Raw genomic sequence first — 19,708 nt, 5'->3', positions numbered from 1 at the left:
ATCCCAGACTAAAACACTTTAATAAATAACAAAATGAACAAAAGAAACTACATCTAATGCTTAAGCATTTATTATGCATGAATGTGCAGCCTCTACAAACTGTGGCGCTTAGTAGGCTAAACAAAATTTAGTAATTATTTTTTTTTCCTTACAGATTAAGATGATGTAGCACCTGAAAAATGTTTAACCAACTACAGGTGTTTATGATAAACAGGTTAGTAAACAAATCTCAAACAGTTTAATGCAGACAGTTGCAAGTGATCAGCTCACTAGTTTCACCATGAATCATCTCAATTCTGCTATCCTGCCTTCTTTAAACTTCAGAGGAAGAATCCTTAAATCTGGACTGGTTTCTAGAATTTTCACCAATTAGTATCCCCTACTATGCAGTATACAATGGTTACTATCCTTTTAAAGTTTAACATAAATACTTGAACATAGTATGCGTGGTTTGACTAATACTGAATATTCTATTCCACTTCAAAATTAACCTGATGAGGGAATAATTTTGTTACTATTGCAGTAAGAAATACCTTATTTTGGACTCCTTAAGCAAGCCATTATTTTTCAGCCTCATTATATAACTTTGGGAAACTAAGATACATTTTAATCTTTTAACATACTTTAACAGATGTCCTTCAGGAGCAAATTATCTAGAATTCTAAGAATTTTTTCAAGAATTCCAGGGACTCTTTTCAAGTGTACCTTCCAATTCTACTTTAAAAAAAAAATCAATAGCCTATTCTCCAATCTCATTTGTTACTGAAGAGTTCTGTTTTGCTTTAGTAATAGCATTAATAGAGAATTTCACCAGCTGGTAACCCCCACTATGTAATTAGATGTCCTTCTAAAATTTGATGACTATACCTGGAATAAAAACATTAATGGAAAATTTCACAATTGGAAACCCAGTTATGCAACCTGTATAGTGCAGCTACTTGTCATTTTTCCTTTCCCATCAGTTTGCTAGATTTAAAACATTTTATCTGAAAAATAATTAAAAAGCATTGGGATTAATATTGAATGACTATAGGCAACAGAAAATTAATTATGCAGCGTTTCCCAATCAGGCATGTTCCGAATGGGTTAAGACTACAACTACCAGAAAGTTGTGGTGCCAATCCATTTCAATGGCATCGGATTATAAAAAATAGATACCATACATAACATAAAACAGTGTTTTCCCTATTCTTGACTAAATATAGATCCAACCCATAGAAAAGATAATATCCTAAACAGGACCTAGACAATGGATACCTGGTCTCTATTTAACCTCATCCCCATTTCTTTATCATAAAACTGCAGTTTTTTCCCATTTAAATTGAAGTCCTATTGTACTGCTACATGAGAACTACCTTGAATAAAAATGAAAAAGAATGCATGACACTGCTGAGGATAGCTTTTATTTTAACTCCCTATTAATGTTCTTAGTCAACATACAACTGCCAAAATACTGTATATTAACTTTAGGAGAAAATAATTTATATCATTAGAAAAAAAAAACTATTGCAAAGAGAAATCAAGTCTACACTTATTTTAAAGTGCAAATAATTTATTGCGGTAGATAGCAAATTGCTAGAAAAACAATTTCCTTTTCATAAAGCTTCCAAAAAGCATAATAGAAGTATTTTATACTAAAGTAGCAAATCAAATCTAAAAACATCCCTTCATTATCTCCGTTTTCTTCCTTAAAAATACTCAACCCGGCTCTCATCATGTCTAATTATTCTCACCCTCTCCACTGACCCTGCAGCTGGCTCATTTATCATATTCTTTGTTAGAGACATCCTGTCAGATAACAGGTTAAAATGGCTTCATAAATTTATTTATTCATAAATCACCTCCATGCTACTTTGAATAAATTTTATTTCGAAAGATTTGTATGAATACCTAAATACAATGTAAATACTATACCCAAGTGACTGAGCTATCAAATTTCCAAACTTGATAAATTGGGGCAATATTTTAATTAACAATTTCAATTACTTCCAAGTTTTTCAAAATGCACTGGATACAAATGTCATGTCAATATTGTAAAAAAATCACGAACAGAAGACTGACTTGTTCATTCCAAATATGTATACTTCATTTTACTCACTGTAAGAGTGCAAAGGATGAAAAACTCTTAGGAATAAGTTCTTAATGTTATTTTTCTCACATTTAAAAAATGTTATTTTGAGGAAATAGTTAAAACACATCAACCATTGCAAAAACAAATACATATTTTGAGTGAATATGTGCTATCATGAAAATATTTCTCCATTCTTCAACTGAACATGAATTCGAACAGTACTACCATAATCAACACCTAGTTTAAGATACAGGTTTTTCTTCAGATTATAACCTGCTGCTAAATGTTAAATATATAAGCGTCTTTTTAAGTGATTCAAATCATTTATATTAATATCTTGCAAAACTATTACTGTTCCTTTTGTCTGGCAAACATTAAATTCAATAGTCATCAAGCAACAGAGGTCTATTAGTTCTGTTTGGCAATTCTGTAATCCCTCCTTAAGCTTTGGGTACAGGACAGGATCTTTCCTCAGTTGCTTCATTTCAGGCACAGAAAAGCCAATTAAGCTTGTAAGAATCTCATCAGCAAATTCAACTTCTAGATAAGCTGTGCCATCAGATATTTTTGCTGTTACACTCCAGAAGCCATTACTGCTTGTGAGATTTCCTGTAAGAGTTACTATAAATGCTTTGATTTTCACAGTAGTATTATCTCTGCGCTTGCTACTTAACAGAACAGATAAATATGTAAAAGGAGCGGTATCCAAATCAACTTTGTGACATTTATTCTTTATTTTTATCATCTCTACCTGCTCAGAACACAATCTGAATTCTGCATTGATGTCTATTACTCCATCATTAGAAATTTTAGAGGATTTCTTATTGCAATCTAAATTCTGGGTGTATTGTCTTTTATGATTTGTAGTAAAAACTGCCATGCTTTCTTCAAATGTATTATACATTGCTCTTTCATTAGATTTTTTTTCTTGAACAGCTTCATTATTTATACTAGATTTAGTGTTCAAAACATGTATCTGTTCTTGCTGAATCTCTTCTACTAAAAGTAAGTCATCATCCATTGAAAATCCATCAAAATCGCCTTCCATATTTTCTAGAACTGAAAGAGTTTGTGGTTCTTCATTTCTTGAAATTAACTCTGCAGATCTCCGTTGTGAGCAGTTCCCATAGCTCTGAGGAAGAGAAGGCACAATAGAATTTAAACTGGTACTTCTTGTACAGTATCCATTTTCAGGAGGATCTTCATTTATCCTTATTTCATCATTTTCCTCAAGAGTTGCCAAAAGCTCTTCATCAGAAAGCCCTAATTCATCATCAGGCCTTGCAATTTCATTTTCGCCAGTATCAGACCTGACAATGTTAGGACTGCAGTCTTCTCCAATTAATCTGGCAAGCACTTTCTCCAAAGCAAATGTCTCTAAAAGGCTATCAACTTCACCGCCCAATAATTTCACATTTTCTGGGTTAAGCAAAAGAACACCTAAACGAAATGCAACTTTCCCTTGTATCATAACTTTGGTACCTGGAGGGAGACCACTATGGAGTTGAGGAATAGGTTGATATTCCATACCTTGAATATGATGTATACCATCAGTCATTTGTAGCAGAAGCATTCGAGTAGGATTTTCCTCCCATGATCTCAAGGTCCTCTGTGTATAAGAAGTTACTTCCTCGTTTACAGTGCTTTTTCCTCTTATTTTTTGCAACTGGGAATAAGCAGGCCGACTCACATCAACAACTGAATCAATTTGCACTGAATAAAAGCCATTCAATTCTCCTTTTGGATCATTTAAAATGAATTCAGGCAGAACAGGGTATTCAAGATCTCGGAGATCTGTAAGAAGCCACTGCTCAAAAACTTTCTTGTTAATAGCAGCCTGAGCCAAATTGCTTCCATGATGTTCTTTTTCAATCCAATCAATACAAGCTTCTAGCCATCGAGTTGGCACTTTCACATGCCAGGTAGATAAAAGCCAAGTTTCCACTCTTAGTGCAACACCTGATGTGGTCATTTTCTTCTAAGATAAAAAAGAAAAAAAGGGATTTTTTTTTAAAAAAAAATGGCATTACATAAATCTTTGGGGAGGGTTATTGGCAGATTTTTTTGCGCATTAGTTTCATAATGCCTTATTCTATTCTCTCATATCGTTGATTCTCTTATTTAAAACCATGAAGCAGATTATTTCTTATGAAGGAAAGCAATATAATGGTGTCCCACTAAGAAACTCATTTATCAGGTGGCTTGTTTTAAATAAAACACGCATAGAAACCCGCAGTAAACACTGCCATCCAAATATATTATCTGAACAGCAATAGGATATCGTCTAAAAACTATACTTGGGACTAAACTGCACAATTATGGTCCAATTAAAAGTATGCAAATCAATACAATTTTAGCTATAGGTAAACAAGATGCTGTTTTCGGGCTTCTTGCAGATTCCCCTCCCTCCCCTCAAGGATGTTCGATTTCAGCGTTGTTGGTGAGAAACCCGAAGACTTTCTCTTCTCTTACCACTTCTGCGAGAAGAACGCGCCCATGTAGCCCTAAGGCCCCAGCCCCACGAGGTGAGGAGCACCTGGCTCTTTTTTGGTCCCCACAGCACCGACGTCCGGCCCTTCCCCCCCCCCCCCCTTCTCCCGCTTCCTTTTGTTTTAAGCGCCAAAGCGGACCGAGAACCAAACTTCCTCAGCTCTCGCGAGAATTCCTCCCCCTGTCCATTATCGACTGTGAGGACGAGGCGGAGTTTTCGCCGACGCCATTTTGTTTTTCCCCTCGCGCGCATTGATTAGGGTCAATTTCGCTCTCCTTGAGGCAGCGGTAACGACTGTAAAGCGGTTGGGATCGATTTTTTTAAACGTTCTTTTTCTCCCCTCCCCCACAGTAAGTACCCACTCTCTAAACAGGGGCGAAAGGAAACAGAGAAGATAGGTAGAAGGAGCGATAGATCTAGATATATATACTGGTACGTTACAGCGTCAGCCGCGCTTTAACAGCCTGAAGCAGAATTAGCTGTAGCGGCGCGCCGACAGTTGCCACGGAGGGCGGGAGTGATAAATCAATAGTGTTCCCAGGTAAAGAACGACACCTGTGACAGCCAATAAGGATTCAGGAGTGCAGCAGGCGAGCGAATAGGAGCGACAGTAGCGCGGGTGAGTGCGCGCGCTCTTGCTTTTTGAGCTCTTATCGTACTTGGGAAGCAGCTTCGGCGGCGTTTAGTCCGCTGCCTGGTGAGGAAACCGGGCGAGCTTACCGGACTGACCGTTAACGCCCTTCCACCTTTTGTAGGTGGGAACTATATATGTAGTGTCCACATACTTAGGCCTACGAAATTAACCGGTACGTGTTTAAAATGGGCAAACGTCTTCTGTTGAGGGGTGGGCCGGTGTTTTTATACCACGGCGAGAGAGGCGGTTTTCGGCCTGCGGCTATCCTTTAACCTTCCACCGTCGATTGCGAGTGCCGCATGGCTGGCAAGGAGGTGACCGGGCTTCAAGCCTGGTAGTCCCCAGTGCCTCCTGGTGCAGGAATCATGGCGGCTGGTTGTAGTTGGGAGGGGCGAGGAGGAGAGAGCGCGAGGCGTTCCCTTTCCTTGGTGGCCCCGTCGATTGGGACGGACCTCGGTAGGCCCCAGCGCCCTCTTCGCCTTCCCTGGGAAAAGGGGAAAAAATGGGCAAGGAGGTTCCAGGCATCTTTTGTGTCTTCTTGAATCCCGTGTTTCTGGAGCTGCCGCGTGGCGGTGCTTCTTCCGCTCGGGACTCCTCCTCAGCAGCTCGTGATCGCCATTACTGCTCAAGCTGGCGTTAAAAGCCGCCATTTTTAGTTGGCATTTCATCCGAGGTAGTCTCGAGATTGCACAATTTCTGGTCGCGACGAGGCTTCACCTTTTGTATCATCGTGGTAGGGAGGAAGTCGTTTAGGATAAGATGGTTAAATCAGGCCTGCCTTGTCAGAGCCAGAAACGAGCCACTGGTTCCTGCTGTCCATCCTGCTCGCAATTCGCGTGATTGAGAGAGAGAACTGGAGATCGGTTTTGAACAGTATTGCTTTATAGCCCAGGCTCCTTTTCTTCGCCTTCAACCAGGGCTTACAGTTAATCATGCTTGACGCGACCTCTCCAATATAGCTGTTGCTCCTGTCGATTACTAAAAGGACTGTAAATAGTATTTTCCCCCCTCAAATATATAACCAAAATCCTTTGTACGCAATGGGCATATATTTTACCAGTTGTAATGAGGTTGTACTAAACGTGAAGAAATATTGTACTTTGTAGCAATACCAGACTCATTGCAATTTTAAAATTATCGGTTGATTTCTCTTATTTCAATGTTACAACATTTTGTGTCCTAATTGTACATTAATTGTAAGTTCATCTAAAATAGTTCAGGTCATCTTAGTTTACAATTCTGGGTTGAACTTGCATTCATTGTTCTTCCAAGATGAGCTAAAGGGCAATTTAATAATATTTAATAAAGAGATTATAACAAACGTATATAAAATTACATATCCTGAAATTTAGTTTGATGACCTATCCAATGTAATAGTTTGCTTGTTAAAAGAATTATACATATATAGAAATAAATTTTAGCTATCAAAGCAGGCAACCTGCACTTCGTAAGAAAAAGAAGTAGCAGGATGTGATTTTTTTTCTTAACAATAGTTGTGCTTTCAGATTGAAATTAAAATGGTTAAAATTAACTTGTGCCAACTAAAATACATGGTCTGTTAATAAAGTTAGTCAAAAGAATAAATGCTGCAGAACAGCAATATATTTGCTAAAATATATTTACTGATTCACTTTTTATGTTAATTCTTGCAGCCTAACTTGTAAATTGAGAGCCAGTTCAGTTTAGTGGTTAAGGTGCTGGACTAGAAGCCAGGAAACCTGAGTTTTGTCCTACTTTAGGGATGGAGGTCAGCAGAGTGAGTTTAGACTAGTCACTTTCCCTCAGCTCTAGGAAAAATGCAGTAACAAATCACTTATGAAAATCCTTGTCCATGTAGTTGCCAGGAGTCAAGACTGACTCGATACACGCACTCCCCTGTAAATTAACAAGATCATCCATTCATGTATGCTGCTTTTCATAGGCTACGTGATTGTTGATCCCGCCCAGAAGATTTACTTGGCAAAGATATATAATACTGGTAAGTGCTGGCAACCCGTTGCTAACCTCTGTCATGTTCTCTAAAAGCTGAGGATTCTGTGTGAGCACTTCGGTATATTTATATTTAATCGGTTTTGTCTTCAAGTTTGAAAACAATGGAGACTGAACAGCAAGAGGAGACCTTTACTAACACAGAGACAAATGGTAAGTTTATAAACGATAAAATAGTAAATTTACAATATTAATTATATAATAGGATTTATTATGAGCCCCATAACTGTTACTGGAACTTGAAACATGCTCCCTGTATTTCAGATGAGGGCTTAGGGATTAGTGTAAATTTGTTTGGCTATCCTGTTTGAGATTTCAGACTATTACATCTTCATTTTTATAATTTTGATTAAAATTGAATTTAAAAGACCCGAAAAAGTTCATTTATTCATTTGAAATATTTATCTTCCCCAATCCTAGAGGGCTTTGTCAATGCTCTTTTGGAAATGATGATAGGATGTATGATAGATAACTAAATTATTGGTGCATGAAATAAAGATACATGTGCTTCCATGCTTCAAGAAGCTATTAAAAAGCATTTTTTGTAAACAGTTTATTCTCTTAAATGTTAGGGAAACGACCAGCTGAGGATATAGAAGAGGAACAGGCCTTCAAAAGGTCAAGGAACACTGATGAGATGGTGGAACTGCGCATTCTGCTTCAGAGTAAAGTATGTTTATTTTCTAACTTACTTTGACCCCCTATCCCCCCCCCCCGGTGTTTATTCTTTATTGAAGCTATTTAGGAAATCTTAAACTACTTCATAATATTTCTTTTTAGAATGCTGGAGCAGTAATTGGCAAAGGTGGCAAAAATATTAAAGCACTTCGTACAGACGTGAGTATTTACAAACTAAACCCTTATTTTGCAAAACATAGCATTAATATATTTCTAGTAATGCATAATTTAAGTAATAGGCTAGTCTAAGCCTTTATAACCATCTTTAAACTCAAGTCTCACAATTCGTTTTTAGAATTAAGACATAAAGTAATATGATGAGATCCCTATCCTTTATTTTACAGTAACTTTACAAAGAGTGGTAGCATATTTAATTTTTTATATTTGAAAATTCGTTAAAAATAGTTTTTAGAAGACATTATAGATTACTATTCTTTACTTAGGTATACAATGCTTTTTGTGCACCAAGCTTATTTCTCTAATAGAGAAAGATTCATCAGAGTATTTTATGTATAGAATCAGCATGGTAGCTATATTCTCATCTGGAAGGAATTTTACGTGAATATAATTTTAAATATATTTACACATTTTTAGTGGGTTGACTCTTGTGAATAGACACGTTTAGCATTATCTAAGCTTTATAGTTTAGCACCAAACTTTGTAAAAAGCAATATCTTTATTGTGCATAATCAATTTTTTCAATATAGTAATACTCGTATTTAATGAATTATTTGGCACTACATTGTTTCACATTGTGTTTGATATTTTCATTATATTGTAAAATAAACTCTTGTAGAATGTTATAACTGTCAACCTTTAGTTACTAGATCTGAGGTATAAGCAAAGACTGGGTAGTAATCACTTGTACATTAACTGACCTTTCTGAAGCTAGTGTACTTAAAATTTCACATACCTAAATCCAGATTTCATACACATAATTCCTGGATTAGTAGTGGCTTTCCCTATTTCCCAGGATTTCAGTAAACTGAATCTCTACAGATCTTGTGTCTACCCTCATGAGCCAGCCTGCTACTGCAACTTTTAACGTTCAAAATAGTTTAGGCCAAGTAACTCATTATTACGGTCCATAACTGTTAAGCCACAGTCAATGTAGCTATCCGTTATTGTGTTAAGTCTTCAGAACAACTTAAGCTTGTAATGAGTATAGTTTGTATTAAATTAAAATTTATTGCTTTTCCCCCTCTTCCCTCTCCTTGTTTTTTTGGCCATATATCTCTCCGTTGCCCATGTACTGGATCGACTTGCCCCTGCGTTGCCCACCATGACGTTGGCCCATCCGCCCCTGAACGCCCATGTGAAAACCCTGGTTGGCTATGCCCAAAAATGTGCTCGTTGCCAAACGGGTGCCTTACTTGACAACTTCTGATTGAATGCCCATGCCCATTGCCAACATCCACGAACGCCAATGACCAATGCAGTACAATGCCAGTGTTTCAGTCCCAGACAGCAGTGGCCCCGAGCGGTATGTCCCAACAGTTTATGCCTCACTGCCTGATTAGAAAGAGAGAAATGTATATTATTACCTGCCTTTTATATAATTAAATAGTATCCCCGTAGACGGTGTATTGTTTTTAAGTTTTCTGTCTTATTTTCCCCATTAAGTCTTTTTGTCACTGAACTTTTACGTGAGTTGCCCACCCAACAAACCACTAATTTTATTTCAATGGAAGGAGCACAGCTTCAATTGTATATTTTCTGCATTGTAAATCAGATTGTTTCAAAATAGTCTCTCGCTCTGCTCTGTCTTTGTGGCCCACCTTGCTCCCTCAGCATTGCCTGTTCATAATTTTTCTGATGAAATGCTAACTCCTGGTTCACTCTCCTTCACTTCTCATTTGTGTTGTCTTTTTGTCTTGCGTTTGTATTTCTTTTCTTGCAGAGCCCATTAGTAATCTAATTTTTAACTGGTCTCATAACCCTATTCCAAATACAGTGTTCACCTCTTGCATATTCACGTTCCTTATGAGAAGGTGTGCCAGTTTAACAATGTAATAGCGAGGGTGTCCTAAATTAATGGTGGCGGGGAACATGAATATTCACTCCTGCTTTCAATTCTTCATCAGTATCTTGTCCACTTAATCTGACTCCTTCCAAGAAACTCATTCGCTATCTCCCAAACCTTATTTTAAACTTATACCATTTATAATATTGGGCATAAACAAAGGTGCATGTTCTGTATCTTCAGTAAACAGAATTAAGTGGGGAATATTAACTGTAGGTTCTGTTCTATGAATTGATTTATAATCTGCATACATATGAATATATAACTTACTTCATTTCCCCCTCCCCTCTTTTTGTAACACATTGATGTGATTTAACAGTATACTGAGTATAAGTGCAGATATTGAAACAATTGGAGAAATTCTGAAGAAAATTATCCCAACATTGGAGGAGGTAGGTATTCATCTATTTCACATTACATAACCGAATCTTTACATCTGGATGCATTTGTTTTGATAGTGAATTTCACCAATTAACACGAGAAAGCATGTCTAAAGGTGGTGGCATATATAGAAGAATTGTATATTGGAATTACAGGAACTAGGAAACTCTCTTCTGCCAACTAAGATCATAATCGTACCTAATTCAGTATTCTTGAACTGATTGACAGCCATTTTCCAAGACCTCATAGTAGGCATTTTCTATCCACCCCCATTAGCAAAAGCATATAATATTTTAACATTTCAGGCACTATAAAGGTCATTGTCTAATCACATACTAATAAGTAAGGGTTATTTGGTCTTCCAATATATATGACTATTTGATGTAAAAAAAATAAAAACAGCTCGGTGGAAAATCTATTAATGTAAAGCCCTTAGCAGGATTATTTGCTTTAAGCATCAAACTCCCAAAGTATCACAATAGTTTGAAATATAATTTTATTTGAATACGTTAACTGCAAATAACTAGAATGGGTTTCTTCAAATCACAACATATTTTAATTAAAAAAACTAAATCTAGACCTGGTAGATGGGGAGTTATAGAAATTAGAACAGAGGAAAACAGCATGTAGCAGCTCTGTTTTAATTCAACATACCTATATAACTCTATTTTTAAAAAATACTAATTTAATTAATGTTCATATCATTGTTTTGTTAATTTCTTACATTCTATAACAGTACCAGCATTACAAAGGAAGTGACTTTGACTGTGAATTGAGACTATTGATTCACCAGAGTTTGGCTGGAGGAATTATTGGTGTCAAGGGTGCTAAAATCAAAGAACTTCGAGAGGTAAACAAACTTGTCATTTGAAAGCCTTAAAAATACTATATTCTCAGCATAGATGTAGCCAGCTTTCTTTCTTGCGTATTTATTTCCAGTGTATCTATACCAGCCCAGTTACATATCTGCAGACTTTTTATAAATTGGATCATAAGAATTTTCCAAAAATACTGCAATAGTTAAATTGCAGAGGAGAGGGCTCGCAACTTGGGCGTCCTCCTGGACGCACGGCTGTCCTTGGAAGATCATTTGACGGCCGTGGCCAGGGGGGCTTTTTATCAGGTTCGCCTGATACGCCAGTTGCGTCCCTTTCTAGATCGGGACTCCCTACGCACAGTCACTCAGGCACTCGTCACCTCCCGCCTGGACTACTGCAACGCTCTCTACATGGGGCTCCCCCTGGGGTGCACCCGGAGGCTCCAGCTGGTCCAGAACGCGGCCGCGCGGGGGATCATGGGGGCGACGAGGCGCTCCCACGTGACACCTCTCCTGCGCGAGCTGCACTGGCTTCCGGTGGTCTTCCGGGTGCGCTTCAAGGTGTTGGTGACCACCTTTAAAGCGCTCCATGGCTTAGGGCCGGGGTACTTACGAGACCGCCTTCTGCCACCAATAGCCTCCCACCGGCCAGTACGCTCACACAGAGTGGGCCTCCTCAGGGTGCCGTCCGTCAGGCAATGTCGGCTGGCGACCCCCAGGGGGAGAGCCTTCTCTGTGGTGGCGCCTACCCTCTGGAACACCCTCCCCCCAGAATTACGCATAATAACAGACCTCCGGATTTTTCGTCGGGCCCTAAAAACCTATTTATTCCAACAAGCTGGGCTGGCTTGACCAAATTTTTTAATTTTTAAATTGATTTTAAATTGGAAATGGTTTTAATTCGGCCAAAACATTTAATTATTTTAAATAGTTTTTTAGATTCACCATGTTTGTATATATGTCTTGTTTTTACCTTGGCTGTGCACCGCCCTGAGTCCTATTTTGGAGAAGGGCGGTATAAAAATTTAATTAAATAAATAAATAAATAAATAAATAAATAAATAAATAAGAACTCAAATTAAGTCTCCAAAGACCTGGGGAAAAATTATTTTCTGAAAGGTAATATTGGTGGAGATAGTATTCCAGAGAGTAAGAACAGCAATAGAGAATCATTACTTTCAGAATCCCACTTTCTGAATTAAGTAAATTCCAAGCAGAATGAATAGGTCATTCAGCTTGGAGGAGGCTGTCCCGCAGTTATTTGATGTTTATCTTGTAAGGATATAAAGTTTAAAACTTAATTCTACTCCTAACACCTTTTGGAACAAATGCAGTATCCAAAAAGTAGCTATTCTGTTGCTGAACTGGCTTGTACCATCAATGTGTAGGCTGCTGCATCTTGCATCTTGCAGTTTTTGGATAATTGTCAGAAATGACTCCGTAAGTGCCAGAAATACAATAGTCCGCTGTGTGATGTGAAATTACGAGAATAAAGCCTCAAAGCTAACATTGTAAACACAGGTGATATTTAGTGTCAACTATGCTTGTAGAATCTCAACCTCAAAAAGCCTAAATATTTTATAATATATAGAAAGTCTTTTACCTTTCAGTGAAAAAAAAGGAGAAAATTCTTTATTTTAACCGAGTACTAAAATTACCATACTGTGTTTCCCCGAAAATAAGACCCTGTCTTGTATTTTTTTGAACCCTGAAATAAGCGCTTGGCCTTACTGCCATGCGCTCAAAAGCCCAATTGGGCTTATTATCAGGGGATGTCTTATTTTGGGAGAAACAGGGTAATCTTTCAGAGTGCTGAATAGCACTATACTTAAACCTATTTTTAATTTTGCAAATGAAATTTATATTGCTTAAAAGTTTTTAAATGTTTTCTAGTGTTGCTTATACACTAGCAAGTGGAAACAACTCATAGTAATGGTAGTAGTTTATGTACCCATTATTCTTGGTAATCTAAAGGATCACTGAATATTATGCCAATTATTCAGTGGAACACAAAGGTCATGTTTAAGTATTATGTCAAGTGGCCCAACTGAATAAATTTTGCAAAAGTATTAATGATACTGTATTGTACATAATGAACCTTTGGCACTAAAGAGACTAGGGTACAGATAATTCATTTCCATTACCTAAAATGGTGGCTGAGCAACACAATGAAAACTGCATTATAACATGTAGTTCTGGAGATATGACTTTGCTTTTTTTATTTTCATGAAGGGAATATGTTAACAATAGAATTTCTTGAACATTCATGTTCTGATTATCTTTCTGAATTGATCAATTCAGTAGGTGAATTGTTCTGCCAGCTCATTCTTTTCCATGCTAGCATATGAGATTCTATACATTGCATTACTTTCCATTCCATGCTGTTATAGCATCTGCAAAAGATGCTGTCTAGAATTATGACTAGTAGTAAAGATTTGATTGAAGGTGACTGAAATGAAATCCATTACAAGCAAAATTGATTTTTCAGTTCAGATGTAGTGAAAAAGTCAATTCTAGAGTGGGTTTAATGAAGGGCAGAGTTTTAACAGCAGTATTAAACATTACGGGAATACACTAGGAAAAAGTGGATATGTTTATTGCTTTGAGTTATTTGTAAAAACAGTAAAGGTGGAATATAAATAAATAAAATTACTGGCTTAAAAGTTTCTTCATTTTCTTGACAGAACACTCAAACCACTATTAAGCTTTTCCAAGAATGTTGCCCTCATTCTTCTGACAGAGTGGTACTAATTGGTGGAAAACCTGATAGAGTTGTGGAATGCATTAAAATAATATTGGATCTTATATCAGAGGTAACTTAATTTAGAACACATTTACATGCTTATCTCCCTCTATGTATAAAGTCTATTTAGAATCGAATAAGTAGGCATATAGTAATGTATAGAAAGGCAAAACACTTTATCTGATACAGGATTAGATTTTAATTAGACATTTCTAAAATAGATATTATCTGGTCAGTACTTTATTGCTGTTTTATTGTTTCTTTGTAATAGTACAATCAGAATAGCATATTAATAAGCAAATGCAATGGAAAGTTTACAAAGGTTTAAAATGAGATGACTGAATATATTGAATTATTTGTTTCTCTTTTTTATATTAGTCACCAATAAAAGGACGTGCGCAGCCTTATGACCCCAATTTTTATGATGAAACTTATGACTATGGTGGATTTACAATGATGTTTGATGACAGAAGAGGGCGTCCTGTGGGGTTTCCAATGCGGGGCAGAGGGGGCTTTGATCGAATGCCTCCTGGCCGTGGTCGCCCCATGCCTCCACGAAGAGATTATGATGATATGAGCCCTCGCAGAGGACCACCTCCACCTCCTCCAGGTCGTGGTGGTAGAGGTGGCAGCAGAGCTCGCAATCTTCCTCTTCCTCCCCCTCCTCCTCCTAGAGGCGGGTAAGTTTACTTTCTTAAAACTCATTAAGGATGATCTCTGTTGGGTATGTGTTCAGCAGAACTAGGGATGGAGATAAAGAGATTACAAGTCAGTCAAAATAGCAGTTTGTGCAAGTTTTAGTAAGAATGGAGCAGGAATAAGTGCAACTTTGATGGCCGGATATTCTTCTAAATTAAAAGCAGATGTGCCTCATTCTCATCACCAATTGAATTTGCTATTTATTTGGAGGCCCTGTATTTTGAAATGTGAGATAGTGGAGAAAAGTAGAATTGCAATATGATGCAGGTAAATATTACAAGTTATTTATTTTATATTCCTAAGGGACCTTATGTCTTATGATCGAAGAGGCAGACCTGGGGATCGTTATGATGGAATGGTAAGTTTGGTTTAATAGAATAAATCTGACCATGTGAACATACTGTATCATTTTTCTAAAGAAATATCAGAGATGATAGAATATTCTTTTTTATTTCAAACTAACTTTAAATTTAGCAAGATTTTCAAAATACAGATATTTGAATGTTACTTCAAATGCGATTCCCTGTTTACAGAATGGGGGTGTTCTCCCAAATTTTCTTAGCAAGAGAATGAAATGAGGAAGTTAAGATGTTGAAAAGACGTTGGATTGTTAGCAGTTGCCAATTTTTAGAGCAACTAATTCTGTACTTTGGAATGATTATTGCAGAAAAAAAGTGTGTTAAGCAACAATTTAAGTGGCTATTGGTACAACTGTTTTATGCAAAGAAAGGCTTAACTCCACAGTTTTTTTCTTTGTGTTGCAATATTACTTGACCAAAACTCAAGTGAGATTTGTTTCGTTTTTTTGGTGGAATGGTGAGGAAGAATTTAATTGTCCCTGTTCCAAATGCCACAAAGTTTCCACTACTCCTGAAAAGGGGGGAGGGGGGCATCCTGAGGAAGGAGAGGTAATGATAATAGCCTTTTTTCCTCTTCTGTCAGTGAGATTCCTTTTATTAAATCAGTGATTTTCAGAAGCCCTTCTATTAGGGACCAACTTTTACTTTATGAAATTGAAAAATAAATAAGAGAAATTTTGCGGGGGGGAGACTTGCTCTGTCTATATATAGAGAGAGAGTACACACATTTTTGATTTAATTTATAAGTTAATGCAATTTAAACCATTTGTATGTATTATATGACCATATGCATGCATAACATAATTGCCTTGATGTTCGATGTTCAGGATTTTTTCCCTTGAGTATGTAATAGTAATATACCTGAGACATCTGAATATTGTGAGAATGTTTCACCTTGTTAGTGCTGTTTACAGCAATACAATAGTATATGTGACTGAGCAGTTTGTTAAAAAAAGTTCTTGCTTTTCCTTGTTGCTTTTTATCATGATTCAGAGTGTTTTGCTATTGCTTTTTAAGTAAGACAAATTGTGATTAAGGATTCATCAGTTCTGTATTTGTTTATAATGGAATAAGTCCCACTGATTTAGTAAAACTTGCTTCCCAACTGTATGATTGTACCTTTAAATCTTAAATGTTTAATCTGTACAATGTACTAATTTACATAAAGCAGAATATGCATGTTTCTGGAACTATTCTGTCTGCATAAAATTACAGTAGAATTGTTCCACCAAGAAAATATGATGATGATTGAGGTGTTGAAATTAATACTTTGCTTTTTGAATGAACATGTTTTAAAATCATAAATTGGAAATTAAACAAATTTAACTCCAGAGAATGAAGTATATTGATCCCTTTATCTCTAGCTAGGAGATGTATATTTCTATTCATTGTACAACAAATTGTAACAGCATTTTGACCAGAAGTGCTTGATTCTGCATTATGGCAGTCAGTTAATACACATAGGAAGTAAATATTTTGGATCTAGAAATTCACCCAGTAGTTTTTCATTGGCATTAGAAGAAGGAATGAGGTGATTCCTCTTTGATTTCCTCTGCAGCCCTGAATTGCTATCGTCCTTCTAAGGCTGCAGATGACCCTCACTTGAGTGGGAAGCTCTATTGGATCCAAAATTCTTCACTGAAGATTCTTTGTATTTATTGTATAACTGGAGCAAGTCTGGATTAATGAACATTGTCATAGTGTATTTCAGTCTGTAACTCAGCAATAAATAACATTTTGTGTATGAGTATGCTTAAATTGCCAGTATTTCGAGAGTGTCTTTGTTTTTCTTACTCTCTTATACTCTCAAGTCCTATGATAACTCAATATTCATCTGACATAATTAATATTAAAACTATAGCTTTCATACACTTGTAAAGATACTATAATTTAGAACTTGGCTTACAATTTTGCTTGAAGTTCCTCACTGATTTCCTCCCCTCCCCCTTTCTTTGTGCTGTGTTCTGCTTGGCAAGATGATGCAGTGTCATGTCAGTGCTTGTGATGACATAGAAACACCAGAAATGGTAGGTACATTTTCTGTCTCCCTTGTAGAGTTAGGTGATTTGCTGCAGTTTGTGAAAAGGGAGGAAAAATGTCTTTTAAACATACTCTTGATACAAGAGCAGATTAATCAGGAGCTAATTTTACTAATAGCTTGCCCTAGGGAAAAGCTGCTAAATTTCATTACATTTTGGTAATGAAGTAAAATCCGAAATCCTCTTCCCTGAAAATAATTACCATTGAATTTGATGGGATGTATTTCTAAATAGGCAGATATAATGCTTTCTTTAATCACGGTTTGCAACATTTCTCCCTGCTATTTCATCTTGAGATTATATCTGAAATAAAGTCTAAATACTTCTTAAACCAAAGTTCTCATGCCAGCTTGGGTCTAAAGATACATAACATAAGATTCTTTCAGCAATTGTAGTTTTTATTTTGTGAAATATTTTTGTAACAATTATATAGCTTAAAATTTCTTATATGAAAACTTAGACTTTGTTTTTCTCCCTTTTTTGTTAGTTCGAGGGTGGATCGGGTTATGGTAAGCTTTCATGCATATGTATTGAACAAAATTTATTGTTTAGTCGTTTAAAGGGCAAGATGCATACGTTTTAAATTAGACTATTCTTATGCAGGGGGTCGTGGTTCTTACGGAGATCTTGGTGGACCCATCATTACAACACAAGTAACAATACCCAAAGACGTAAGTATAAAATTTACTTCCTTTTTACTTTTCCTAACAAAAAAAGCAATTTTCTAGGAGAGTTTGTTATATTTACTCAAGTTCCAGTACCAAATTTATACTCTGCTCAGAATATGAAGAGAATAAGTGAAAATACGTTTGATTTTTCATTTGCATGAACCAGTCATTATTTATCTTATTTTTTTCAAGCGAATTATGGATTAGAAGTTACTATTTCAGTAAAATATACTCTTATTTTCAGCTGGCTGGTTCTATTATTGGAAAAGGCGGTCAGAGGATTAAACAGATACGCCACGAGTCAGGAGCTTCAATCAAAATCGACGAACCCTTAGAGGGCTCAGAAGATCGAATAATAACTATTACGGGGACACAGGATCAGATTCAAAATGCACAGTATTTACTGCAAAACAGGCAAGTTGCCTTTTAAGTTGTTACTAATTTCATGTAGATATATTGCTTGTGTGTATGTTTTTATAAAGAGAGCATTTAGAGAAAAAAATTAGTCATACTATATACTAACTTCTCAATTTAGTAGTATGCCTTTCTCTTCTATTTTCCATTCTGATTCATTGAAGAAGCACTCAAAACTAATCTTTCAGGAAGTGTCCTTAACCAAAGCAGCTCTCATTTCTTTGGTGAAAACTGCTGCAAAAAACCTACTTTAATCTTATATAGAGCCTGTAGAAAATATAGAAGATTTCAGTTGGACGTTGGTCTAGTTCTGTGTGGAAGACTAGTGATTTTGTTGTTTTTAGATTACTAAAGTGACAACAAATCGCAGTCTACCATATGGCACAGTCCATGCCTCTACAGGACAAGTTGAAAGCTTTTGTTGCTGTTAATGCAGCATTTCACACCGCTTCCTTTTCTGCCATGTATAACAGCTTTAGATTTTACATGCTTTATTTTCTTTAACATCAACTATTTAGTGAGCATCTTGTAATGTATAACTTTAATTTTGCCTGTAGATTAGCTAATTATAAATTGATAAATGTTGCATATTATATAATTTTATATAATTTTATATTTGTAAATGTATTTGTAAATATTGATTCAAGTTGTTTGTTCAACCATTCTAATACATGCCTTTTTTTTTTCTTTTTCCTTATAGTGTGAAGCAGTATGCAGATGTTGAAGGATTCTAATGCAAGATATTTTTTCTTTTTTATAGTGTGAAGCAGTATTCTGGAAAGTTTTTCTAAGACTAGTGAAGAACTGAAGGAGTCCTGCATCTTTTTTTTTTCTTAAATCTGCTTCTGTTTAAAAAGCCAACATTCCTCTGCTTCATAGGTGTTCTGCATTTGAGGTGTAGTGAAATTTTTGCTGTCACCAGATGTAATGTTTTAGTTCTTTACATATAGGTGGGTGAGGCTGGGACGGCCTGCAAAACTAACCTTGGTATTTTGAAACAGCAGCAGAGATGGTAGATTTTATTTTTATTTTTTCTATGTTGGTTGTAAACTGTAATGTTTTCTGTCATTTGTGAACCCATCTGCTTTATACTTTTTTTTGTTTTTGAAATGGGGTAGTAGCTGATAGCTTACCCCAACATCCATTCAATGCAGTGTGCGAAATGTAAGCACTCTTTTGTAAAATGTTCTATGATTTTAAAAATAAATTTAGTGAAACAATTCTTGCAGTTCTTTCTTTGAGTATTTTCCATACTTAAAATACACACTCTACAGTCTACATTTATTGTGCTTGGCTTTTTTTCCCTTCTCTATACCGGAGAAACAGAGTACCAATTCAAATATGTTGGTAAATGGGAAGTATTGATTGCACTGATTTAAACTTTGCTATGTGTAAAGAAATTAACATACGTCAAATTGTTTTCTTTCTGTTGCTCAAGTTGTATTTCCCTAATTGTTGTATTGCGTTACATTGGTTTGAATAAAATCTTATAAAACCTGTTTTGTCAATTAATAGCAAGCAATTATAGAAAATACTAAAAGCTTGATAATAGCCTTGGCAAGTTTGCCCATTTTCAACTGTAATTTGTTTAATATGTTTCCATTGTACAAAGATTTTAATGAAATAATTGTATCTTTCATATTGACTGGCATAGGAAATGTGTGCTAAATCAATCTGAATGTTTTCATGTAAAATCCTGGCC

The 19,708-nt window shown here is 36.1% G+C and overlaps 2 protein-coding genes across 5 annotated transcripts; one reads left to right on the top strand and one right to left on the bottom strand.

Annotated features, from left to right (window-relative positions):
* Positions 1 to 2,246: 2,246 nt before the first annotated feature.
* RMI1 (RecQ mediated genome instability 1) lies at positions 2,247 to 4,566 on the bottom strand. Its single transcript, XM_070935628.1, has 2 exons — positions 4,544 to 4,566; positions 2,247 to 4,049 (listed from the first exon to the last, which is right to left on the bottom strand). The coding sequence occupies exon 2, from the start codon at positions 4,041 to 4,043 to the stop codon at positions 2,358 to 2,360; it is 1,686 nt and encodes a 561-aa protein (XP_070791729.1). The 5' UTR covers positions 4,044 to 4,049; positions 4,544 to 4,566; the 3' UTR covers positions 2,247 to 2,357.
* Positions 4,567 to 4,796: 230 nt separating this feature from the next.
* On the top strand, positions 4,797 to 19,226 carry HNRNPK (heterogeneous nuclear ribonucleoprotein K). 4 transcript variants are annotated; one of them, XM_070938665.1, is made up of 16 exons: positions 4,797 to 4,912; positions 7,118 to 7,174; positions 7,280 to 7,338; positions 7,758 to 7,855; positions 7,966 to 8,022; positions 9,303 to 9,346; positions 10,206 to 10,278; positions 11,004 to 11,117; positions 13,769 to 13,897; positions 14,206 to 14,507; positions 14,830 to 14,884; positions 16,862 to 16,912; positions 17,412 to 17,433; positions 17,513 to 17,595; positions 17,837 to 18,006; positions 18,707 to 19,226. In XM_070938665.1, the coding sequence occupies exons 3-16, from the start codon at positions 7,290 to 7,292 to the stop codon at positions 18,738 to 18,740; spliced, it is 1,281 nt and encodes a 426-aa protein (XP_070794766.1). In that variant the 5' UTR covers positions 4,797 to 4,912; positions 7,118 to 7,174; positions 7,280 to 7,289; the 3' UTR covers positions 18,741 to 19,226. The 4 variants fall into 4 exon arrangements, with proteins under 4 accessions (XP_070794766.1, XP_070794768.1, XP_070794767.1 ...); XM_070938666.1 differs by lacking the exon at positions 4,797 to 4,912 and adding an exon at positions 5,223 to 5,368; XM_070938667.1 differs by lacking the exon at positions 7,118 to 7,174.
* Positions 19,227 to 19,708: the final 482 nt, after the last annotated feature.

Source organism: Pituophis catenifer, unplaced genomic scaffold (assembly GCF_029215685.1).
Source record: "Pituophis catenifer annectens isolate HBS135680 unplaced genomic scaffold, rPitCat1.0.hap2 SCAF_2, whole genome shotgun sequence".
In the NCBI taxonomy this organism is placed as follows: Eukaryota; Metazoa; Chordata; class Lepidosauria; order Squamata; family Colubridae; genus Pituophis; species Pituophis catenifer.
Note: the sequence above shows the minus strand (reverse complement) of the source record. Positions and strands in the feature narration are given on the sequence as shown.

Bases quoted from the DNA above. Each gene is read 5' to 3' on its own strand.
- HNRNPK (XM_070938667.1), top strand. From the start codon at position 7,290: ATGGAGACTGAACAGCAAGAGGAGACCTTTACTAACACAGAGACAAAT. The intron at 13,898-14,205 runs GTAACTTAATTT...TTTTTATATTAG, and splicing joins TATTGGATCTTATATCAGAG to TCACCAATAAAAGGACGTGC. The intron at 14,508-14,829 runs GTAAGTTTACTT...TATATTCCTAAG, and splicing joins CCTCCTCCTCCTAGAGGCGG to GGACCTTATGTCTTATGATC.
- RMI1 (XM_070935628.1), bottom strand. From the start codon at position 4,043: ATGACCACATCAGGTGTTGCACTAAGAGTGGAAACTTGGCTTTTATCT.